Raw genomic sequence first — 21224 nt, forward strand, 5'->3', positions numbered from 1 at the left:
ACCTAATCTCTTAAAATGTTGGTCCACAACATGTTATGATGCAAATTAATTGTAATTAACAGCTCTGGAAATATATGACATAACTATCAGCTATACTGTGGAGTCTGCACCATCTCAGCAGAGATGTTGGAAAGGAACACACACACGAAAATGTTTTGGGGGTTTTTTGGCGGGGAGAGGGATGACAGAGGAACAGTAGTGAGTTTGGGTTTGACATGAATACAATACTACACGCTGTTGTAAATTAACGCTAGGAGAAGAAAAAAACAGCTCAAATCTGCTATTTCAGAGCAGAAAGTAACAGCTGATACACAGTCCATACAGCTGACGTGTTTAGAAAAGACCTCAAATAAAAAGTGACATTCTCAGCGTTCTTTGAAACTTGCTGCTGAAATCCAAGCAACAAGAAAGCATCTATGTTGTTCATTTGGCTATCAGTGCAGATGACCCCAGAGGAGTTCAAAGAGCCAAATCTCTGTGCAAACCTTCATCAACTGCAGATAAATAACTAGCAAACTCAACTCATCCCATATTTATACGAGTTCATAAATGCTCAAGGGTTGAGCCCAGTGACAGCAGTGGAGGTGAGCGATCTGACCATATTCTCTACTTTACTAACAATGAGTTTCAGAAAGCCCAAATTTCTACTCTATTTCATACTGGTCTCATTATTCCTAGATTATACATTGCTATTTTGTAATTACTAGAACAAGGGTATTAAATGTAATTAATCTCTCACTTCTTTGTGTTGATTCCTTTTAAAGGCCAACTGTAATTGCTTCTGCTGATAAAAATCAGTTCAGAGGCGATTGTTTGTATCGCAGTCTGGGTTATGCAGGCGGTTTGAATCTCTCTCTCATTTTTGACCTTGATAGTTGAACTCCATGAGCAGTGCAAGAAAAGACAAGTTTATTCGACATTTTATAAAACAATGGGCTGGGAGAGCTCTCTATATGGTATCGATGTGTCAAGCCAGTATCCTGGACTGCCCCAAACACACATCGTGCTGCATCATAAAGTGCATTAGACACTGGAATAAGAGTTAGCCGAGCCAGGCTCTCTCGTGAACTCATTCAGTACACTGTTATGTGACCACAGACAAGTCAAAACAATCACTCTTTCCACAAATTATATAAGATGGGCAAATGCTCATATTTTATCTAGAAGGGATATGGAAAAGAAACCAGGCATTGTGATATACTGAACAGAGAGGACTCAACCTGTCCTGTAGTGCCCTGCCTTTAATGTTAAATACTTGCCGATTCAAAAAACAAAGGAATCATCTTCAATTAGGTCATTAAATATGTGTTGACATCTTCTGAGTGATATATTCAAAGGGGACAGGAGTGCCTTATACAATTCTGCAGAGAGCCCTGTGAACCACCTGTGGATTGTCTCTCTGATGTATCAGGACAGTCAACAGTACAGCAAGTTAGGCATTCAAACTTATCCCTTAAACTATGGGAGTATGAAATGAAATGGTAACACAAAGAACTGAACAATGCAACTAAAACCTACTGAAAGCTAAAAATATTTTTGTGCTGGGATTAAATTCTGAGTTGTGCAGCACGGTAAACAAACTCCCAGCCCTGCATCTCACAGCAGCATAGGGGTGGGACAAGAGAAGAATGCAGTTGTACACAAAAACATATCAAGTAAGAGGGTAAAGAACATCCATTTCAGAGAAATCTGACCTCAAGTTCACAGTAAAAATTCTTCTCAAACATTTACTTAGTTCCTGTGCGGAAGCAGTCTCATCTGTTTGCTACACATCACAACAGCAGTACAAAAAGTATAAGCCTTTGGTCTCTCCAATAGCTCTGTTCTTCTGAGGTTGTTCATGTGCAGCACAAGCACAACCTCAGCTACAACCTCAGCGAGATATTTTTTTTGTACCCGTTTTACCTTACAAATGGAAAATTTCCCAGAAAATTTTATGAGCGCTAATATAAGATGCAAAATGCTTCAGAACTAGCATATTTATGTAGACAGACGGAACTGTTATTAACCATGCCTCTAATTGACTACCGCTGCCTTTCTGAATCTCTCTGAGATTGTGATCAAAGTAGTCACTGATAACCACTTAAGACTCCAGGATCAGACTGAAAATAGCTCTTCTAGACTAACAGTTCATTTCAACACCTTTTTCCCCAATGTATCTGATTTCCTGGGCTGACTGAACCCTGGTAGAGACAACCTGCACTGTTTCTCTAACACAGATGTAACACAATGCCAGAGAACTGGCTTAAATCACCAACTGGAGCACTTCCGCCACGGGAACATCTCTGGGCAATATGAAGGTGAATACTCAGGCAATATGAATGTGAATCGCTGCACTGCATCAGCTGTGTAAAGTGGAGAGGGAAAGCAGAGACAGAAAGAGAGTATGTCTAAAGCATGCTGACTTTTGTAGGTCTTCATACAGTGGGCATTTCAGGTCCACTGCACCCACTGCAGCTGTTTGAACCCTCTGTGTGGTTCTGAGTTAACCCAAAATGCAACATAATATAAATGCAGACATCAGAAGATGAACAGAACTCCACACGGTAAGAATGTGCAACAGTGGCAAGAGCTGTACCCTGCGCTTATAATTAGTCTTTCAACTCCACTTCTAAATCATCTCCTCTGAAGCAAAGAATTCAGTATAATTTACTCATATATCAATGAGGAGGGCATCAAGTATGTTTGAATACAAATGCCTGTTTTCAGTCCAGCTTTCAAAACACACTGATAAACTCAAATAAACATGAAATGAAAGAGAATCGTTTCCGCAGCCACTTACTTTTGCTGCTCCTATTTGCTCTTTACGAAACTTCTCCAGCGGTGCTATTAGCACATCATTAGCATTCTGGATCTGCAAAGTTAAACATAAAGCATATCTTTTTAATACAGAGTATTTGCAGAAAGTGGAGTCATTGTAACTCTGCCAATGTGCAAGACTGAAAAATTCATGTCTGTAAAATTCTGGTAAGAGCATATGGGTAGGAGTCAAATAATTATATCTTTACATAAAACATACAACACACATGTTCACTGGTCTATTATGGAACATTTCCATGAATAGCTAAAGCAATTGTAATGAATGATGTAGGAACTTTATCTGCAATACATAGAAGGGTTTTCTGATGTTTTACTTCCGTTTCTTGCATCTTGCCTAAATCCAGAATAGAAAACGAAAACTTCCAGGAACATCTTTTGGCAGCACACAGAAGACAAACATAGTAGTACTGACAGCACTGCCCAAAAAAGCCTCTGTTTACAGAATCTGAATCTTTGTCAGCTATCTCTTTGGATTATACACCTAGTTAAACTGACCAGAGAAGAGTAAGGCAGAGAACTCTAAAAAGAAAAGTGGACAATGTACAAAATACTCTAGATTGGATTTCTTCACTTTTCTAGTTTTTAAACTAATTTAAGATGCCCTGCAGCTATTTTTATCGCTTTAACCTAAACCAGGGTTCCTAATGAATCACAGTTTTCCCCTCATGGCCTCTGTTTATTTAGTGTAATTCCAGTCCTGGGAACCCCTCTCTGAAGATCATTCCCAGCAGCGACCACCCGAAGTGGTCCCTAGTCATTTGGGCTGGAAACACACATGCAGCAGAATACAAATGCCAGCCATGTCATCATGCCACTCACTAAAAAAACAGGTAGCATGACTTCACCATATGCCTTTTAATAACCAATTAAATTTATTTTACTGCAGAAAAATCAGAAGAAATTGAAAACTGCCAACACATCAGAAATAAAGCATAATAAAACACATTATAATATTCTATTATACTAACTACAGGCAAAAATTTAGGTTTTCTGCATGAATAGCTTTTTTTTTTTTTTCCCCTCCTCACCAGTCCAGTGTTTACCACACTCATCACATTCTACATTTGGGCTTTGGCAGGTTTGGAGGTCTGGGCAAAGCTAACATGTACCTAAGCCACATGTGAATGAATACAGCTCTTGTGATCCTTCCATAACAATAATTGATACGTTACACTGTCAGTTGAGCATGAAAACTTCTCAAAAGGCTGCAATAATAAACATAGAGAATAAACCCATTGAAACATAAACACATTTTGTTTTCTCCCAAACCTAACATTACAATTCGAAAGACCACAGAATCACCACATATCTCTCAGAAGGGCAGTTTCAGGAAAAGTCGAGACTCTCTCTGACATCCTAATGTAACAAAGGCCAAGACAGCAAAGCCAACACTTGGCATGCTCGATGATATAGGGATCAAAATGGGCTACATTTAAAGGTAAAGATCAGGTGCTGAGGATGAGGAGGAGTGTTTTCACTGCATTCAACATACTCCATCAGTTTGACTGCAACAGACTATGAAGCTACGTTATTCTCCAAGTGGACATTTCCCCCAAATATATGGACTTTTAGGCAACATCCAGCAATCTGACTGAGACTCAACACTTTCTACATGGCAAAGTGCATGCACTTAAGAGATAATCTCTATCCCAATGATCACTAAGCAATGCAGATTAAAATTAACAGGAGTACAAAATTGTTAAATGAGTTGCCCACAATCAAGCAGAATTGCACTGTGTACTTCTGGAAGCAGCAGCCGGAAGCTTTGACAGCTGACAGAGCATGTACATGGCTTTTGGCACATACAGAAATCACGAAGGCTTGCTGGAGTCACTGGTACAGAAGTGTGGATACATCTTTTCTTTCTTTTTCATGTACAAAAGTAAGTTTTTTCTCTTGTCATTGCTACATACAACAACAACATATTAAATACGTCACAGTTCAATTGAGAGAGACGTGCATATTATTGAAGTAGTTACTACTGATACCAGTAATCGCTGTTAGTCCTGTTGCTAGTCAGTGCCAGTCAAACTAACTCCATGTGGAGCTGAATATGGCTCTTCCCTTCGTTCAACGCTATCATGTTTAGGTAGCCACCGTGCCACACCAGGAGACCTCACTTCATATATTGCCCTCTTGACAGCCTTAAAATGACTGAAACACAACTACTACCAGTCTCACTCAATGCTGCTACAAAGCAAATGAAATATCCTGCTTCAAAGACTGTGGAAGAATATATTCATAGGAAACATTTGGCACTAAGGAGGAGTCATCTGGGAAGTAAGTGGCTTTGCCGGGCTGAGGCATGTTATTCACTCCCACAGTTATACATGCAACTAGGAATGGACAGTGGGTATCACAGGGCTAATTAAAAGATGTCATGTACTTCATCTAGACAAGGTCTGTGCCCCCAAACAGATCTGCTGAGCCACATCAACAGAACGTGCTGCAAGCTCATCCCTGGGCTGAAAGCTTCTACTGACAAAAGCCCTGATGTGGCAATTCACCTCCCAGCAAAATTAAGAGCTAGGCAAGTAATGGCCTTTGGGGAGGGAGAACACACCAGCAAAGTACCAGAGACAATCCCGGCAGACGTATTTCAACAGCCGGTATTACAAGACGCAGAATGCTCCGCTGAGAAAAGACTCCCGCTGATTTCCACCAGGCTGTGCCTAGCTTTTGGAAACTGAAAATTATAGAGAAAGAAGAATTTTTGCCTTACACATGCATTTATTCGTTTCCTTTCATTGTTGATTCCTATCACTGCAATTACTTTACATTACAGTTTCTTTGTTAAGCGTTACAAATTGGCACACAGCCTTTCCCTCCCCCCTCAAATTAAGAATCTAATCCTCCCACAACCATTTCTATAGAAATCTGATTGCTTTATATAATCCGAGATTTTCACTGTGTGGTCCTAACAGAGTAGCTTTCTTCCTGCCAATGTGATAATCCCTCTCCTACTCAGTTATTGTGCTAGCTTGGAATCACAGACACTTGGAACAGGCAAACAATGTCAAAAAGACTGTAATGGTTTCTGTAAATAGCAACTTCAGAAATCCATGTTGTGTTTAAAATACAGATCTTGCCCTTAAAAGCTTATTCAGATTAGTCGCACCTTTAGAGAAGTTATACTTTCTTGATCCAATAGTTACTGAATGCTACACAGTGCCAGCTCCCAGCTTGGCTAATACGTGGCAGTCAATCAAATAATCGGATCGTTTCTCTTGTTTGACAAAAGTGCCAGTCTTCCTCCAGAAGAATTAAAAATGAAATTAAAAAAATCATGCAGTTCTAACTTAGTGTCAGTTCATCAGCCTTTTTTTAATTAAGATGCTAGACAAGTATTAGGCAGACATAATAGGAAAATACTACTTTGACAGTTGAGAGAGCTATATTAGATCTAGTGGAAAAGATTTTTCTAAAGAACTTCATCAACTTTTTAACTTTGGTATGTATAACTCTATTTAGATTTATTAATAAAACTACCATTAAAATAAGTACCACCAAAATCACACTGACTTTGTAAAAAATAATCGAAAAAGAAACATTTAAAAAATCAAAAATACTTTTTTCTAAGCCAACTTTGACAACTTATGAGGTCATTCTCTGTTTGCGTAACTGCAACACTTCAATATGCTCTGACAGCCTTTGAGACAACGTGGTGAAGCACCATTAATTTGTCTTTTCTGATTCATGATCTTCCATCTTTCCAACCCACCCTCCTTCCTTCCAGAAGTTAGCTGTGAAATTGAATATATATACCAATAATGAGATTAAACTGTGGTTTTCACACATCACAGAGAAACTCCACATCTATACTTGGAGACATTTTTGACTAGCAATTTTTCAAACTTTAATTTTTTACTAAAAGTTTCAATCATCAGTAGAATGAAGAAAAAAATTCAACATCAACATATCCATATGAGAATCATAATTATTACACTATGTTAGAAAGAGAAGAATAAAATTTTTGTAAACATATCATATTTCCATTTCTAGATTTTCTTAAATTTAAGTCAATGTTAATTTTTTGAATGAGTTTTCTAATTAGTTTTCTAGCCCTGAATTTTGGATAGATATGCAGACTGTACATGCATCATTCCTCTTCATCTTCTTTTACTTAGGTAGGACCAGTGGATATAAACAGAAATTTAACTAAAACTTTGATGCAGCTGCTTATTCATTAAATACTAACAATATAGACACAGAAATTTTAAGTCCTGAAGTGCTTTACAAGCTTTGAGCTTCACCTGGCAATCTACAATGTTGAATTGCAGTAACAAGAACAGTTAATACCTTTTGAGCTTTGTATTTTTATTTGTAGGGCTAAAGACTAGGTAGGTCACAGAGAGAATGAAGTTAACAGGATTCCCAACTGCCAGAAGACGACAGCAACAGTATCAAGTGATGCACTTTTGCAGAGACAGAATTAGGAATTAAATCAAGCTTATCTGAACTACAGTAAAACGCTTTAACTATGAAAAAATTTAGTTTATATATTGTATCTGGGAAAGACATTTTTTGCTTCAAATCTGCTACGAGTACTTTTCACTGCAACACAGAATTATCACACTTGCATATGGGAAATAAAACTAATTTCCCTGAAGTGCCAAATGACTCACAAGTTGTGAATGCTGACAAACACTAATCCGCTTCATGTTGGTATAAGACTTCTGGAAAACATCAATTACATTCAAAGAAGGCAATGAATCTCATAGCTAATATATTCATAGCAATGCATTTCTAATGTAGAAAGATATTGCCCTGCTAGACAAAACGAAATACTTTAATTTGAAATCTTTCCCCCAATTCCTAACAATTCGTAATGTCTGATCTGTCAGAAAAAAAAAAAAATTCTTGTGTCTGTGGCCTGTATCAACAGCTCCTAATCAATACAACTTCAAACACACCAGCAGGGACCAAATACAGACACCAGGCATTTATGTAACTTAGTTATGTTTCAGGTTTACATGCTACAAAGAATATAAACGTGTCATGATGATACATTAGTCATGTATTTAAGTCCTCAGTTTTTATTTTAAAAGTTAAAAAGTGTAAATATTACATAAAGGTAATAATGTGAATTTCAGTGCCTGTAGCTACTTGACCTTAGCAGGACAAATATTTTTACAGCTTTGCACAGAAAACTCTACACAGATAAATCACATACTCAGAAAACAAAAAAATTAATATATTTGACGTTTATCTTAATCCCTCTCACATTTACAAAAAAAAAAAAAAAAAAGAGACGTCAAACAATATCCAAGCTTGTGTTAATTTTCTAAAAATATCACTACCAATGCCAGGTATTTCAAGAAGACTTGAAATTCAGATGATGACAAAGTAGCTTCAGAAGATTACAAAGTTTTAACTATAGACTAGTAATAACATAGGTTGGACACTTCCATGTACGATGTGTAACGCAATATTCAGCTTCTTAGCCTAGTGCTGTATCAAGTGGTCTTAATACATTGCCACAAGGGGATGCTTATAAATCACATGCCATGCTGGGAGTTGTTATATATGGCTGAATAAATTCTTTTTTCAAGTGAATGTTATTTTTTTAATTTTCTATATCATGTAGCCTATGTTTAAAAGTAAATTACTATAGTGTCATACCTGAAATGGTCAAAAAATGACACAGGAGAACACGCACAAAGGCTGCCTTTAGCACCAAAAGGCCAGTCTCCTTAGGAAGTCCTCATGAAACATTAGAGGAGGAAACACTCCTCTGAAGAACAATATAGAGGAGAAACCTAACTTCAGATGTTAGGTCTCCTCAAGGAGTTTTTCTTTTCTACTGATTATACAGAAAGTAGAATAAAAATCATTCACCCTTGGATAAAGTTGGTCTGCGAATATCCCTGCCTCAGATTCTACCATCAACTTTTTAAACCTAAAATATTTTGTTCTAAAAAGTACACATTGATATGAGGTGTATATATACACAGAATATGGCATATGCACGTAATATTTTAAACTGAACATTGCAATCATCGTTTCAGTTTTTGAGTATCTTGACTTTGCAATTACTTGTTTGGGGTCTTGGTAAATAAAGGTTTCCTGATACATTTTTCCCTCAAAACATCTAATTATGGGTGGGTGGATAAACTAGATTTGAAAGCTTTATCTTTCCAATTCTCTGCCGTCAGATTCTGTCCTGGGGTTTGGGTTGGGTGCTTTTTTTTTTTTTTGGTGTTTTGGGTTTTTTTTTTTTTTTTTTTTTTTACACTTTCAGAAATATTTACTAGTCCAGAAATACTGATTTTCTGAGAGATGAAGTAAGATAGGGGTTTCATTGGCAGCATCCATACTTCAGAGACAAATATCTTACACAAAGAATGGTCTGTCTTTTTATCTCCGTGTCGTGTCCTTTAATGATGCTGTAGTACTTCAATGCTTGGATATCAACTCCCGTTATAGGCTACGAAAAATTGACAGAGACACGTACAGATGCCATACCCACTTCTGTAAGAATCAGGAGGAGATCCTGATCTTTCCCTTCAATTGGGAAGTGATATCCTTTAAAATTCATGTGAAAAGAAACAGTGGCATACCTGTTTGTTGAGTGATGCTGAGACAGAGGCAAGTGCTACTAGAAAGCACACAACCTCACTTATGGAGAACTAAAGATCTTGAAAAGTAGGTCATTGGTGAGCTCCTAGTCTGAAGACAGTTTAGGATACTTTTGATCAAATTTTGACAAACTCATACCTTGACCAAAACCAGATTCTCCTGCAAACCTCAAATCTCTCTGGCACAGAAAAAAAACTTACAGTGGGGACTGCAGGAGAAGTGATCCTAACACCGCCAGAGCTCTCCACTTCCATAGTCAGTCTTCCCTGAACTGCACCCATGCAGGACTCCTTTGCTGGAGGTACTGGCTGCCCACCCCTGCACTCAGTGAGCCTTCATTCTTCCCCTCCGCCCGTGCGGCTTTCCTCCTTCAGGACACTGTGAATTCCATACGAGCGGGAGACCTCCAACCCTATAGCTTATTTCCCCAATATATTCAAATCCCACAACAATTAGCCAAGCATTCAACCTGACCTGCTGCCCTTCCTGTGACTCAATGCTTAACTATGGTGACACTGTAAGAATTTAAAAGGAAAGAGATGAAAAAAAAAATTCCAAGAGGTGCGTGCTGTTGAACCAGAGACTAAGGAGGAGGGAAAATAAAGATTTAAAAGCTATTTTTTAAATCAGAGGTTCAGTTCTGTTAAACCCTTCAGTTCAAACAAGCTATTACAGAAATTTATATTAATTGCGCATATTACCAAATGGTGCATCTTTCAAATATAGGTAATGATACTGCTCTTACTAATACAAAGAGACCCTGCACATTTTCATAGCTTTTTCACTTCTTTTTTTGTGAAAAACACTATTCTCCTCTTCCCGACAGAATAAGACCCTTCACAAAACTAATAGCCTACCAATGTGGTGTTAATTTTAACTCTGCTTTTTCCTCCACCAGCCTCCAGTACAGGTAAACTACAAGGCAAGTTAGGTAGAGAGTATCACACCAACTGAGACCAGTACTAACAGAAAGAAATTACATTCCCAAGTTGAGAAGGAAAAGAAACATTTCATCATTCTTGAAAGCATGATGAGCACCAAGACTGTACTTGTACCATTTTGTGTGCTAATGAAACAAAGAAAAGCCAAGGACCCCACTGAGGGAAGCCAATCCAGAGATTACTCCCAGGGCTGCACTTGAAGGGGAAAAAGAAATAAAAAAATAAAGAAAATAAATAAATAAAATCAAAGAACAAACAGTCTCACTCATGCTAAGAAGATTGCTAAGCACAGTATAAAAACAAGCAAACTTTTCAGAGAGTACTGTGACTATCTTTGTGATCACAAACCAGATGCGACCTTGTCTCATAAACTGGGGAGAATATCAAATACCAGGAGGTCCTCTCGGGCTCTCTCCCCGATTTGGTAGTTTCCTTTGTTCCTCCCAAGTATCATGCAAGGAAGAAAATGTTAGGGTTTGCAATCAATATGTTCCGTGAGCTCACTGGCAGGAATACGTGAGTAAATGTCATTTTAGAAATACTCTATCATAATGTCTTTTTTCCCCTATTTTTAAAATATCCACTATCCTATTAAGCACAGCATGTAATTAAAAAGAAGTTTAAAATATTTTCATTACATCAGTGCATGTATATAAACCACATTTCATTCATTTTACACCCAACAGTCTCAAAGTGGGGGCATGTGCTTTCTGAGCTGTTTCCACATGCTCCTAAACGAGGTGACGATGACCTTCGTGCTCTCAGATAAGGGTGCAACATAGCGAGTTCCTATCAAATACAGCCCAACCACTCTCAAGCATCTTGCCTCTTCTGTGATATCTCCATCTCTACGGCCAACTACAACTTTTATGGTACTTCAGCACTCAAAGATCCCAAGGTCCAGTACAAACTTTCATAAAACCAGTAACTTGATTCTCTTAGAAGGAAAGAGGGCACCAATATCCTCCACGTGACCGTGGAGCAGAGGCTCCTTTCTTTCTCCCAGAAGACAAGCCTTGTGAATGACCCTGAAATCCTGGACCTTTGAGATCACTCTATACTAACACTGGTTAACTGTCTTTGTGGCCATATAACAACAGAGAAATATGAACTTTAATGACTGGCATTAAGAGAACAGAGAAAGAAAAAAGTATTTTTGAGTTCAAATAACAGCTCCCCCCCAAAAATCTGGAAACTTTAAGCATCCCCTAATGAATCAGTTCATACACTGGCAACAGCAAGACCTGACAGAAGACATTACCATCTCAATAACGGTACCTGTTCAAAGAGTCTCAAGAACTTACAGGCAATTAATTCAGTCACTCAACATTAGATATTCATGGCCTCTGCACTTCATACGGCCACATGAGCTTCCCTTCCCAAACCATGGGGAGAAATAAGCACGTGATTCCTGTGACCCATCTAGACACCTCTCAGACAAGAGACATCACATCATGAAATTGCCTGGTTCTCTGCAATCAAACTCAAGTTTGTTATTCTCCTTCTGATAGGTCACCTCATCCAAGCTCAGGTGCGATGCATCCCAACAAAGAGGAAGTCAAGTAAAACCACCAAGAGGCCCCCGTGGATGAACAAGGAGCTCCTGGTCAAAGTCAAACAAAAAAAGGAAGCCTGCAGAGGGTGGAAGCAAGGGCAGGTGGCCTGGGAGGAATACAGAGAAACTGTCTGAGCAGCCAAATATAGAATTAAATCTGGCCAGGGATGTTAAGGACAACAAGAAAAGCTTCTATAGGTATGTTAGTGATAAAAGGAGGACGAGGGAAAATGTGGGTCCCCTCCGGAATGAAACAGGCAACCTGGTTACCCAGGACTTGGAGAAGGCCGAGATACTCAACGACTTCTTTGCCTCAGTCTTCACTGGCAAATGCTTGAGCCACACTGCCCAGGTCGCAGAAGGCAAAGGCAGGGACTGGGAGAATGCAGAACCACCCGCTGTAGAAGAAGATCAGGTTCGAGAATATCTAAGGAACCTGAAGGTGCACAAGTCCATGGGGCCTGAGGAGATGCATCTGTGGGTCCTGAGGGAACTGGCGGATGCAGTGGCCAGGCCACTCTCCATCATATTTGAGAAGTCCTGACAGTCTGGCAAAGTTCCCACTGACTGGAAAAGGGGAAACATAACCCCCATTTTTAACAAGGGAAAAAAGAAAGACCCAGGGAACTACAGGCTGGTCAGTCTCACCTCCATGCCTGGCAAGATTATGGAGCAGATCCTCCTGGAGACTATGCTCAAGCACATGGAAAATAAGGAGGTGACTGGCGACAAGTGGCGCTCCTCAGGGGTTGGTACTGGGACCAGCACTGTTTAACATCTTTGTCAGCGACATGGACAGTGGGATCAAGTGCACCCTCAGCAAGTCTGCCGACAACACCAAGCTGTGTAGTGTGGTTGACACGCTGGAGGGAAGGGATGCCATCCAGAGGGACCTTGACAGGCTGGAGAAGTGGGCCCGTGCAAACCTCATGAAGTTCAGTGAGGCACAGCACAAGGTCCTGCATGTGGGTTGGCGCAATCCCAAGCATGACTATAGGCTGGGCAAAGAATGGATTGAGAGCAGCCCCGAGGAGAAGGACTTGGGGGTATTGATTGATGGGAAGCTCAACATGAGCCGGCAGTGTGCGCTTGCAGCCCAGAAAGCCAACCGTGTCCTGGGCTGCATCAAAAGAGGTGTGACCAGCAGGTCGAGGGAGGTGATCCTGCCCCTCTACTCTCTGCTCTCAGGAGACCCCACCTGGAGTGCTGCATCCAGCTCTGGGGGCCCCAGTACAGGAGAGACATGGAGCTGTTGGAGCGAGTCCAGAGGAGGGCCACGAAGCTGATCAGAGGGCTGGAGCACCTCTCCTGTGAGGACAGGCTGAGAGAGTTGGGGTTGTTCAACCTGCAGAAAAGAAGGCTCCAGGGAGACCTTATAGCAGCCTTCCAGTACCTGAAGGGGCCTACAGGAAAGCTGGTGAGGGACTGTTTATCAGGGAGTGTAGTGACAGGACAAGGGGTAATGGGTTTAAGATGAAGGAGGGTTGATTTAGATTAGAGATTAGAAAGAAATTCTTTACTGTGAGGGTGGTGAGGCACTGGAACAGGTTGCCCAGAGAGGTTGTGGATGCCCCATCCCTGGAAGTGTTCAAGGCCAGGTTGGATGGGGCTTTGGGCAACGTGGTCTAGTGGAGGGTGTCCCTGCCCATGGCAGGGGGGTTGGAACTAGATGATCTTTGAGGTCCCTTCCAACCCAAACCATTCTATGATTACGTTACCTGATGGCAAGGTCTTACAGAAATACAGGACAAGTTCCCAACAGAACAAGCATTTAACAGAACTATACAGGAAGTAACAGGTCTTACAAATGATTTCAAATATCTTATGACTAGTTTTCTTAATGATTTGTTCATCTCTTCATGAACTGCAACCATAACATACAATACTTAATGACTGCAAGACTGGACTCTGATTTTAGACATTGCTCAGTGAATGACAAGACACACAGTGAAGGAAAAAAAAAAAAAGCACTTAGATAAGAATAATTGTACCATGGAGTTACGGCAGCAAGTTTCACAGGCATCTGAACAGTTCTTGTTTTCCATAATAAGGCAGGTTATTTCTGGCTGAACATATCATTGCAGGAAAAAAAGAGTAAAGTTAGCCAAAAAATTTCCATATATTAGAAGTTTTTTAAAGATGGAAAAATGGTGTTTGGCATATCTAGAAAGTATATTATCTATACGTTCGTTTAATACTTCTTTTTAATGCTATTTCCCTTTAACTTTCTTGTTCACTCAATGCATTCATTGCCTGTGATGTCTCTGGAGGGAAAAAGCTAAATATTCATTCCATCTGTTTTAAATTCCACATTTGAGAATTTGCAGTAAGCAAGCTTAAAACATCTTTGTTGCCTTATAAATATTTAAAGAGAAACTATCATTATATTTAAACTCCCAGAATTGTTGTTGTTTTACAGTAGTTAAGTTTTAATGTTTGCATGCTAATCTGTTCCAGTCATAAACACAAGATTCTTGGGCATTGTCAGAACACTAATACTTCAAGCATAACTTTAAATAGCACCAAGAAGCACCTACTCAATTCCCGCTGTTTGTATGTGGAACAGAAATTGCATTTATTATAATCACCTTCTACTTAATGGTCTGGTTTGACAAACCAAATTTACTGTTAAAGCCATCTTGATAACTGATGCTCAAACTGTCCTGCGAGTTGAGAAAGTGCAGCAGATAGATATTATCAATCACTCCAGCCAGCAGTAAAGTCAGAGGCTACAAACCTAACACATACACCCAGTGAAAAAAGTGCTTCTGATAACATGTAGTGGCAATGAGATGTCTAATACATTTTATGGACAGCCTTAAAATTATTTACACTATATCTAAAGTGTCATCTGCATACAGAAAGCAGATTTGTTCTCGGAGGAATATTACATGCGTTTCAGACTTTCAAGCGTTGTGAACTGCTGAAGCGAAAATGCTACAAACACCTTTATGTTCATTCTAGTCTACATCTTCAAAACAACGCCTTACAAAAATGGATTACTGAAAGCAGTCATGTTCCATATATATGCACATGTATATATATGTTCAAAGTTAGATATTCTCTTATATTCTCATAATTCTTTATTTTACTGCAAATCTCAAAAGACTGCTAGATTTAATTTTCTTTTTTATATAGTTGAATGAAGAGACAGGTTAAATATCTCAAATATTTGACCCAAATAAGATCAAACCGTATCTTTTCCTGCTACCATCACGTTAATAGTATTTTATAAACTCAGTTTACAATAGCAAAACTATGTGATGCTAACCTTTAAAAATGTCTTTAAGTTTTTACTACAGACTTTTAAAATATACTTACTCTTTTATAAAATTATTATACCAAAAATTTGCACTTAAAATGTCTTTTAAAATAAGAGATTACATAACAAAATGGATACACATTTAGGTATTATAACGTACAAATAGTACAAAGACAAATTAAAATAGCTTTCAAGAAAGGCAACGCAATACATTTTACCATGTAAACAAGGAAATGGAGAAATGAAAAACAGCAGCTGATAAGAATTCTAAGAAATAGAAATGAGATTGTGCTAGCAATACATAATGGTCTGGAGAAACCGGATGCCAGAGGTTGGTATCAAGACAAAAAAAACCCAGCTGAATTATTAAAGGGCATGGCTAGCTTCACAATCATTAATAAACACACACTAGTTACATGTGTTAAATGGAAGGAAATCAGATCTTAGACTTGAAAGCGTTTGCAGAGTGAGCACATGAATTCCTCTCCCACTCACAGCATACAAACCGGCAAAGGAGTCCTGTGTTTGTTGAAACATTAGATACTGCCCAGAAGAAACATCTGTGTACAAAAGGGACCCAAACAAATTCAGATAGGTTATGCTTTATAATGTAGTTGAAGTGGTAGGGGAAGAAAATTCCAAAATTAATATCATATGAAAACAATTCATCTCAAAATTTAACTTCTTCCCTACATCTTCATTTATGTCCTCCCTTCCCCCTTCGTAGCCTGAATAAAATAACAACAAAAAAATTGCGCAGCTCTTCTCAAGTGGCAAGTCTCTATTCCAAATGTCAAACATTATCCCAAGTATTACAAGTACTGAACAAAGATGTAAACACTGGGATGTTGTTAATTAGGCTTTATGGGGAAATTAGGATGCAAAGAATGGTATCAAGGGAATTGCCCAGACACGGATTTTAACAATGCTGTTACTGCCCTCCCACAGTAACTTTTAACAAAATTGACTTCATTCCTCTCACAGTATGCCTTGCCAAGAAACGCATTTGAATAAAGGGCCCTCATTAGCAATAAAAGTTTGGAGGGTGGAAGTGCTGCTTGAACTTTGCATTGCTGAAGTAAGTACGTGCGAGGAAAAGCACTTTGCTGAATTACTAACAGTGTCTGCGCAAGCCAGTCCCAGCCTGCCCGTCCTACTGTGTCAGCTGCTGCTAACAGGTTCTTAAACAGCAACAGAAGAATAAACTTGTAGCATCCACGCACTGATACGAAAGCTTAGGATACCAGCCTTCTGCACAACTGTGGAGCTCGGTGTGGCTATTCAGACCTCCTCAACGCCCAGCCAGGCTCTGCAACACGCTCTGGCAGACGCCACGTGAAGGCTGATAGAATTATGCAATGAGTATTAAAGCTCAAACCTCTTCTACCTGCTCCTTGTTAACTTCAGAGCAAAACTGAAGGTGGTGGTGGTTCTCGAGTGTGATGGTTACAGGCAGGGAAGTATCTAAGAGTTGTTCAGGGTTGCTCAGAAATGACAACATAGTGACAGCATAAAATATTTATGTTTTACTAGTGACAGCACCACTGAACCAATCTGAAAACGAAGCATATCATACCTACTTCAAGCAACTTATGGATCAACAGAATTGTAAACTAAGTTCTTGTAACACTACCTTTATTAAGCCATCTTTAATTCAGGTTCTCAGGCCACAGCTGTACATCCAAAATAGGGCACCTAGATCCATTGTAGTCAATTTTCATTATAGCACAGTTCTCAGAATTGAGTTTTAAACAAACAGGACAATCTACAAACCTGCCTCCATGAGTCAGTAATCTTTAACAGCCAGAGGGTTCATACAGCATGGACTACGCTTCTTGTAACTAACGCAGCTACTGTGGGGCTGAACTCAACATTCCTAACATTTAAAAATAATACTGAACCTAGGATGCATGAACTCATCATGAAAATACCAAATGTGCCTGGGGAGCACATGACTCCTTCAGCTCAGCTACAAAGAGTTAATGTTAGGAATCTGAAGGGCAAGATGTTTAAATCTGTCTCTGATTAATGGGGAGGGGGGACTCCGATACTGTTACATATAATTCACAGAAGGAAGAGACCACTTCAAAACAGTTCTTGGCCAACAGGAAGGTAAAATACATTCATGGTCAGACTCTAAGATGTGTTGATCCACTAGAAAACTCCCACATGAACACATTTAAGAGAACTCCTGTTCTAGGTACTGATAATAAGTCTTACGAAGCATTGGAGTGTCTCATCTTCAGCGTGCCAGAAATCAGAAGCCGAAAGGCATGAACCGGTGGTTCTTCACTTACTCTGTTGATCTGGGGCTTTAAATAGACTGCCTTACTGTAACGCAATGTTAACTGTTATCAAACACGTTTCCCTGATCGGGCAGTGAAGGACTCTGCAGTGCCGGGCATGCTTACACCCAGCAACTTCACCAAAAGAGCAGGAGCAGCGAGCGGACACTACAAAGAACCTGGTCGCTTACAAATACCTGAACGCTACATGCGTGGAGCATTGTGAAGTAAAATTCAACTGAAGAAAACACTGTACATTATGGTTTTCCCTTCCCCAGTATTATTCATTTATGTGAAAGATATTCACACCTTAACCCTAGAGCAGTTTTAAATAGATTAACAGAAGCTAATGGCCGATAAGTTAAAAAGGAAAGGGGAAAAACCCAAGTGACTTATGCCTTGTAATCGATTGTAAAAGCCCACTAGAGGATAATATACTGGGACAAGTTTGCTGCAAACAACGGGGGCTCCAGTTTTGTGTCTCCTGAACTTCATTCATCTCTTTTCAGGATATGGTAGTGATTTTTTTTTCCCCTAAAAATCTTTTCCCATAACAAAGACCATGCATGGCACCAACTCCTTCATTACACAAGGACACACTTCAAAGAATTTCTGATTTGTCTGTGTCCTGTATTCCTGTTTTCCCTTCAGCAGGCAAGAGCTCAGTGGGGTTTTTGTCACTACTGTCACTTATAATATGAGCTGGAAACTCTGTATATCTCCCTTCTGCACCCCCTCCTCACCCAGTCTCTCCTGTCTCTTAGTCTTCCTGCTTAGCTGTGTCAGCAGAATTATCTTCGATATAGATGGGACCATTGTACAAAGTGTTAAAGAGTGCATTTAACTTTTTCTGATCTATGAAGAATTACAAAGATGACTGAAGCTGGTAGGTTTCATAACTAAAAGAGCTACACTCTTTTCCTCCTATGGGTTTTCTGATTTTCACCAAAATTATCCGTTTCTGTCAACAACTTGTGTTGTTCAAAAATAACTACCCTGTATCCAGAGGTGAATGACAGAAGACAATAACTTGAACACAGCACTTTGGATGCTTTTAACTAGATAAATCCTTCGCTGCATGTATTCCATCTACACTATACAGGCATTATTTATGTCACCTGAGAAAAACAGACTACCTGGTGTTACAGGGAAAAAAAACCACACAAAAACCAAACAAAAAACCCCCAGTTTGCTTTTTTCTCTTTTTCCCTGAAAACGTGTAGAAGACAGACATAAATCAGCAGTGGATATGGTGATGGTAGGTAGCTAATCATCTGGTAAGAGATGCCATTTCTTTTTATGGCTTACTCCATGGATTGTAACTCAGTGAAAACTATAAAAGATAAAATAATCACAAGCACAACTACAATGAAGGAAAAACAGTTCAGTTGTGTACTTACAAGTTTGGGTACTTATCTTTTTATCACTGCCATTAATACAAGCAGTGCATGTCTCTTGACTAGGCTGAGAGTTCAAATCATAATGAAAGCAAACGACAACTTGAGAATGTCATTTCAGATAGCCAGCTGAAGAAAACTTTTCTGGTTTTTCCTCTCTTTATGGCTTTCCAAACAAACAAAAAAAAATCCTCAGCTTGAATGTTTACATTACATATTATCAAGGGGGAAATGGCTACATAAACACAGGAAACAGCATAATTGGAGCACAGAACTAATTAAGAAAAAATAGATCCAGAATTCAAGTATACCTATGCTTCACAACATTTTTAAAGGTAAATTATTCTATTGAGTGCTATGACAAATGTAGATATTTTACTATGTTACAAGTATCTTTAACTTCTTAAATATTTATCACAAGTATTTTTTTCCCATAAAGAAAAAGTAAACACAATAAAACCAAACTGTCTTGTACTGGGGGGAATCTTCAATTTAAGAAGTGAAAGAATCTCTGTTTTGGTGGAGTTTCTGTGGCTTTTTTCTTTTACTTTTTAAAAATAAACAGCTACATAAATTATCTGATTAAGATAAATCTTAGCAAATAAGCAACAATATTTACTTTGCAAAGTCCCTATTTTAAATCTTCCCAGACACTTTCACTCTGGCTGTTAGACATTCTTAAGAGTCACCCCAAATCAGTTCCGTATGTTTATTACTTTGTTTCTTTGCTTTTCAAAATCCTGATCTGTAAATTTTGTGGCCAGGCATGTTTCCCTCACTGTGCAGATGTCAACAAAACATCTCCAGAGTGGAGTGAATGCACCCTGAAGAGGCCTCCTTGTGAGGTCCACTACGATGCAAAGGGAAAGTTGGAAATCAATAAAAGAATAAATAAACACTTAACTAATCAAAGCAAGAATTTTCTGACTTACTATGAAAAGTGAAACCAATGTTTTTTAATTAGCACGCATTATCCCTTAAGGGATGTTGAGCTGTCAGACTCACCACAGCATTTATTTTAAAAAACTTCATTTGTCAGAATTCCTGAAACTGATTTTAAATATGCTTTTCTCAAACAAAACAGAAAGCCAGAGTGTGGGTGCCTTCTTCCCAGACAGAAGCTGGAGACATTAAGGCAGATAGACAAGCTGTTCGTTAGCGACAGACTTCTAAAAGAGATCAAGAGCCTGAGTGCCAGAATGTCATCAGCAACTTCTTCTGAGTCCAAAATAAGAACAAACACCCCAAAATTTTAACTGAAACAATCAAACAAAAAACCCTAAATGAAACTTTAACAGTGAGGGATAAAAATACGCTGGCAGAAATGTTCACGAGAGCCAGGATTTTATTTAAGTTGTCCAAATTGCCAGTAATGGTTGTATTTGACATAGTGATTCCTTTTGTTTTTCTTTAAAGAAACAAACAAACAAAAAATGGCCAGCTGCAGAACTCTCCATAGAAATTTAGGCTTCTAAATACTAAAATCAATCTATTTAGAGCCTCACACAAAATGATCCTGGGAAAATGTCACAGCTAATGAAGTTACTCTTAAATTCAACTGGAAAAGCAGATACCCATTAGAGGTTGTCCAACTTCTGACTCTTTCCCCTCCTCCCCATAATTCCTACCTTGAAAAAGAGAGAGTGAAAGTCTTCTTGAGAAACACACAGTATTCTTAGCCCATTACCGTGACAGGCATCTTTGAAATTAGTTGCTAAACAATACTTAACAACAAGCTGATTAACTATGGTTCAGGCTAAGAAGGATGCATGCTCACTGAGTAATACAAAATACTTACTCTGGTTCTACATTACATTTTCTAACACTTGGCTCCAACTCAGTTTGTGCCTTAGACACTTCTATTTTCCTTGGCAAAGTATTTCACAATGTAGCTCGTCCTGAGGAAGTTTTCCTGACATTCAGCCTAAATTCTCTCCCAATTTCTTCCTGCCAGATGATTGCCTCTTCTTAGCTAAATGATGTAAGCAGCAGACACTTCCCACACAAAGAAACAAAAGTTCTGCTAATAATGTACAAATGAAGTTTAAATTCCCTCTTTTCAGGAACTCATGCAGAAAAAAATGCAAGTGAGACCATCTGAAAAAAAACCCTGTATCAGATCCTGAGCTCATTGCTTTTACACTCAACAGGTTCTGAAAATGCCTTAGTATGAGGATGAATACACAAACACAGATGTAGATAAAATTATACATATATTATCTATACATATGCTAGGTATCTACAACCTTTTGAGCAATTATTCAAACTCTGTAAATGTTTACAGTAGTGTTTAATCTAGAGCAATAAATACATTTTTTTTTATATACATATAAAAAAATCTTGGCTTCTTATGAATCTATGAGTAAAAATTTGGACAGAAGTTTT

The 21224-nt window shown here is 38.8% G+C and overlaps 1 protein-coding gene across 1 annotated transcript in view; it reads right to left on the reverse strand.

The window, feature by feature from the left end:
- ARHGAP42 (Rho GTPase activating protein 42) overlaps window positions 1–21224 on the reverse strand; it is a 169200-nt gene that overhangs the window by 77462 nt on the left and 70514 nt on the right. Inside the window, exon 4 of the mRNA XM_054805869.1 lies at window positions 2783–2854. Within this exon, the coding sequence (XP_054661844.1) occupies window positions 2783–2854 (72 nt within the window). The remainder of the gene's footprint in view (window positions 1–2782; window positions 2855–21224) is intronic.

The sequence above is a fragment of the Grus americana genome, chromosome 1 (assembly GCF_028858705.1).
Source record: "Grus americana isolate bGruAme1 chromosome 1, bGruAme1.mat, whole genome shotgun sequence".
In the NCBI taxonomy this organism is placed as follows: Eukaryota; Metazoa; Chordata; class Aves; order Gruiformes; family Gruidae; genus Grus; species Grus americana.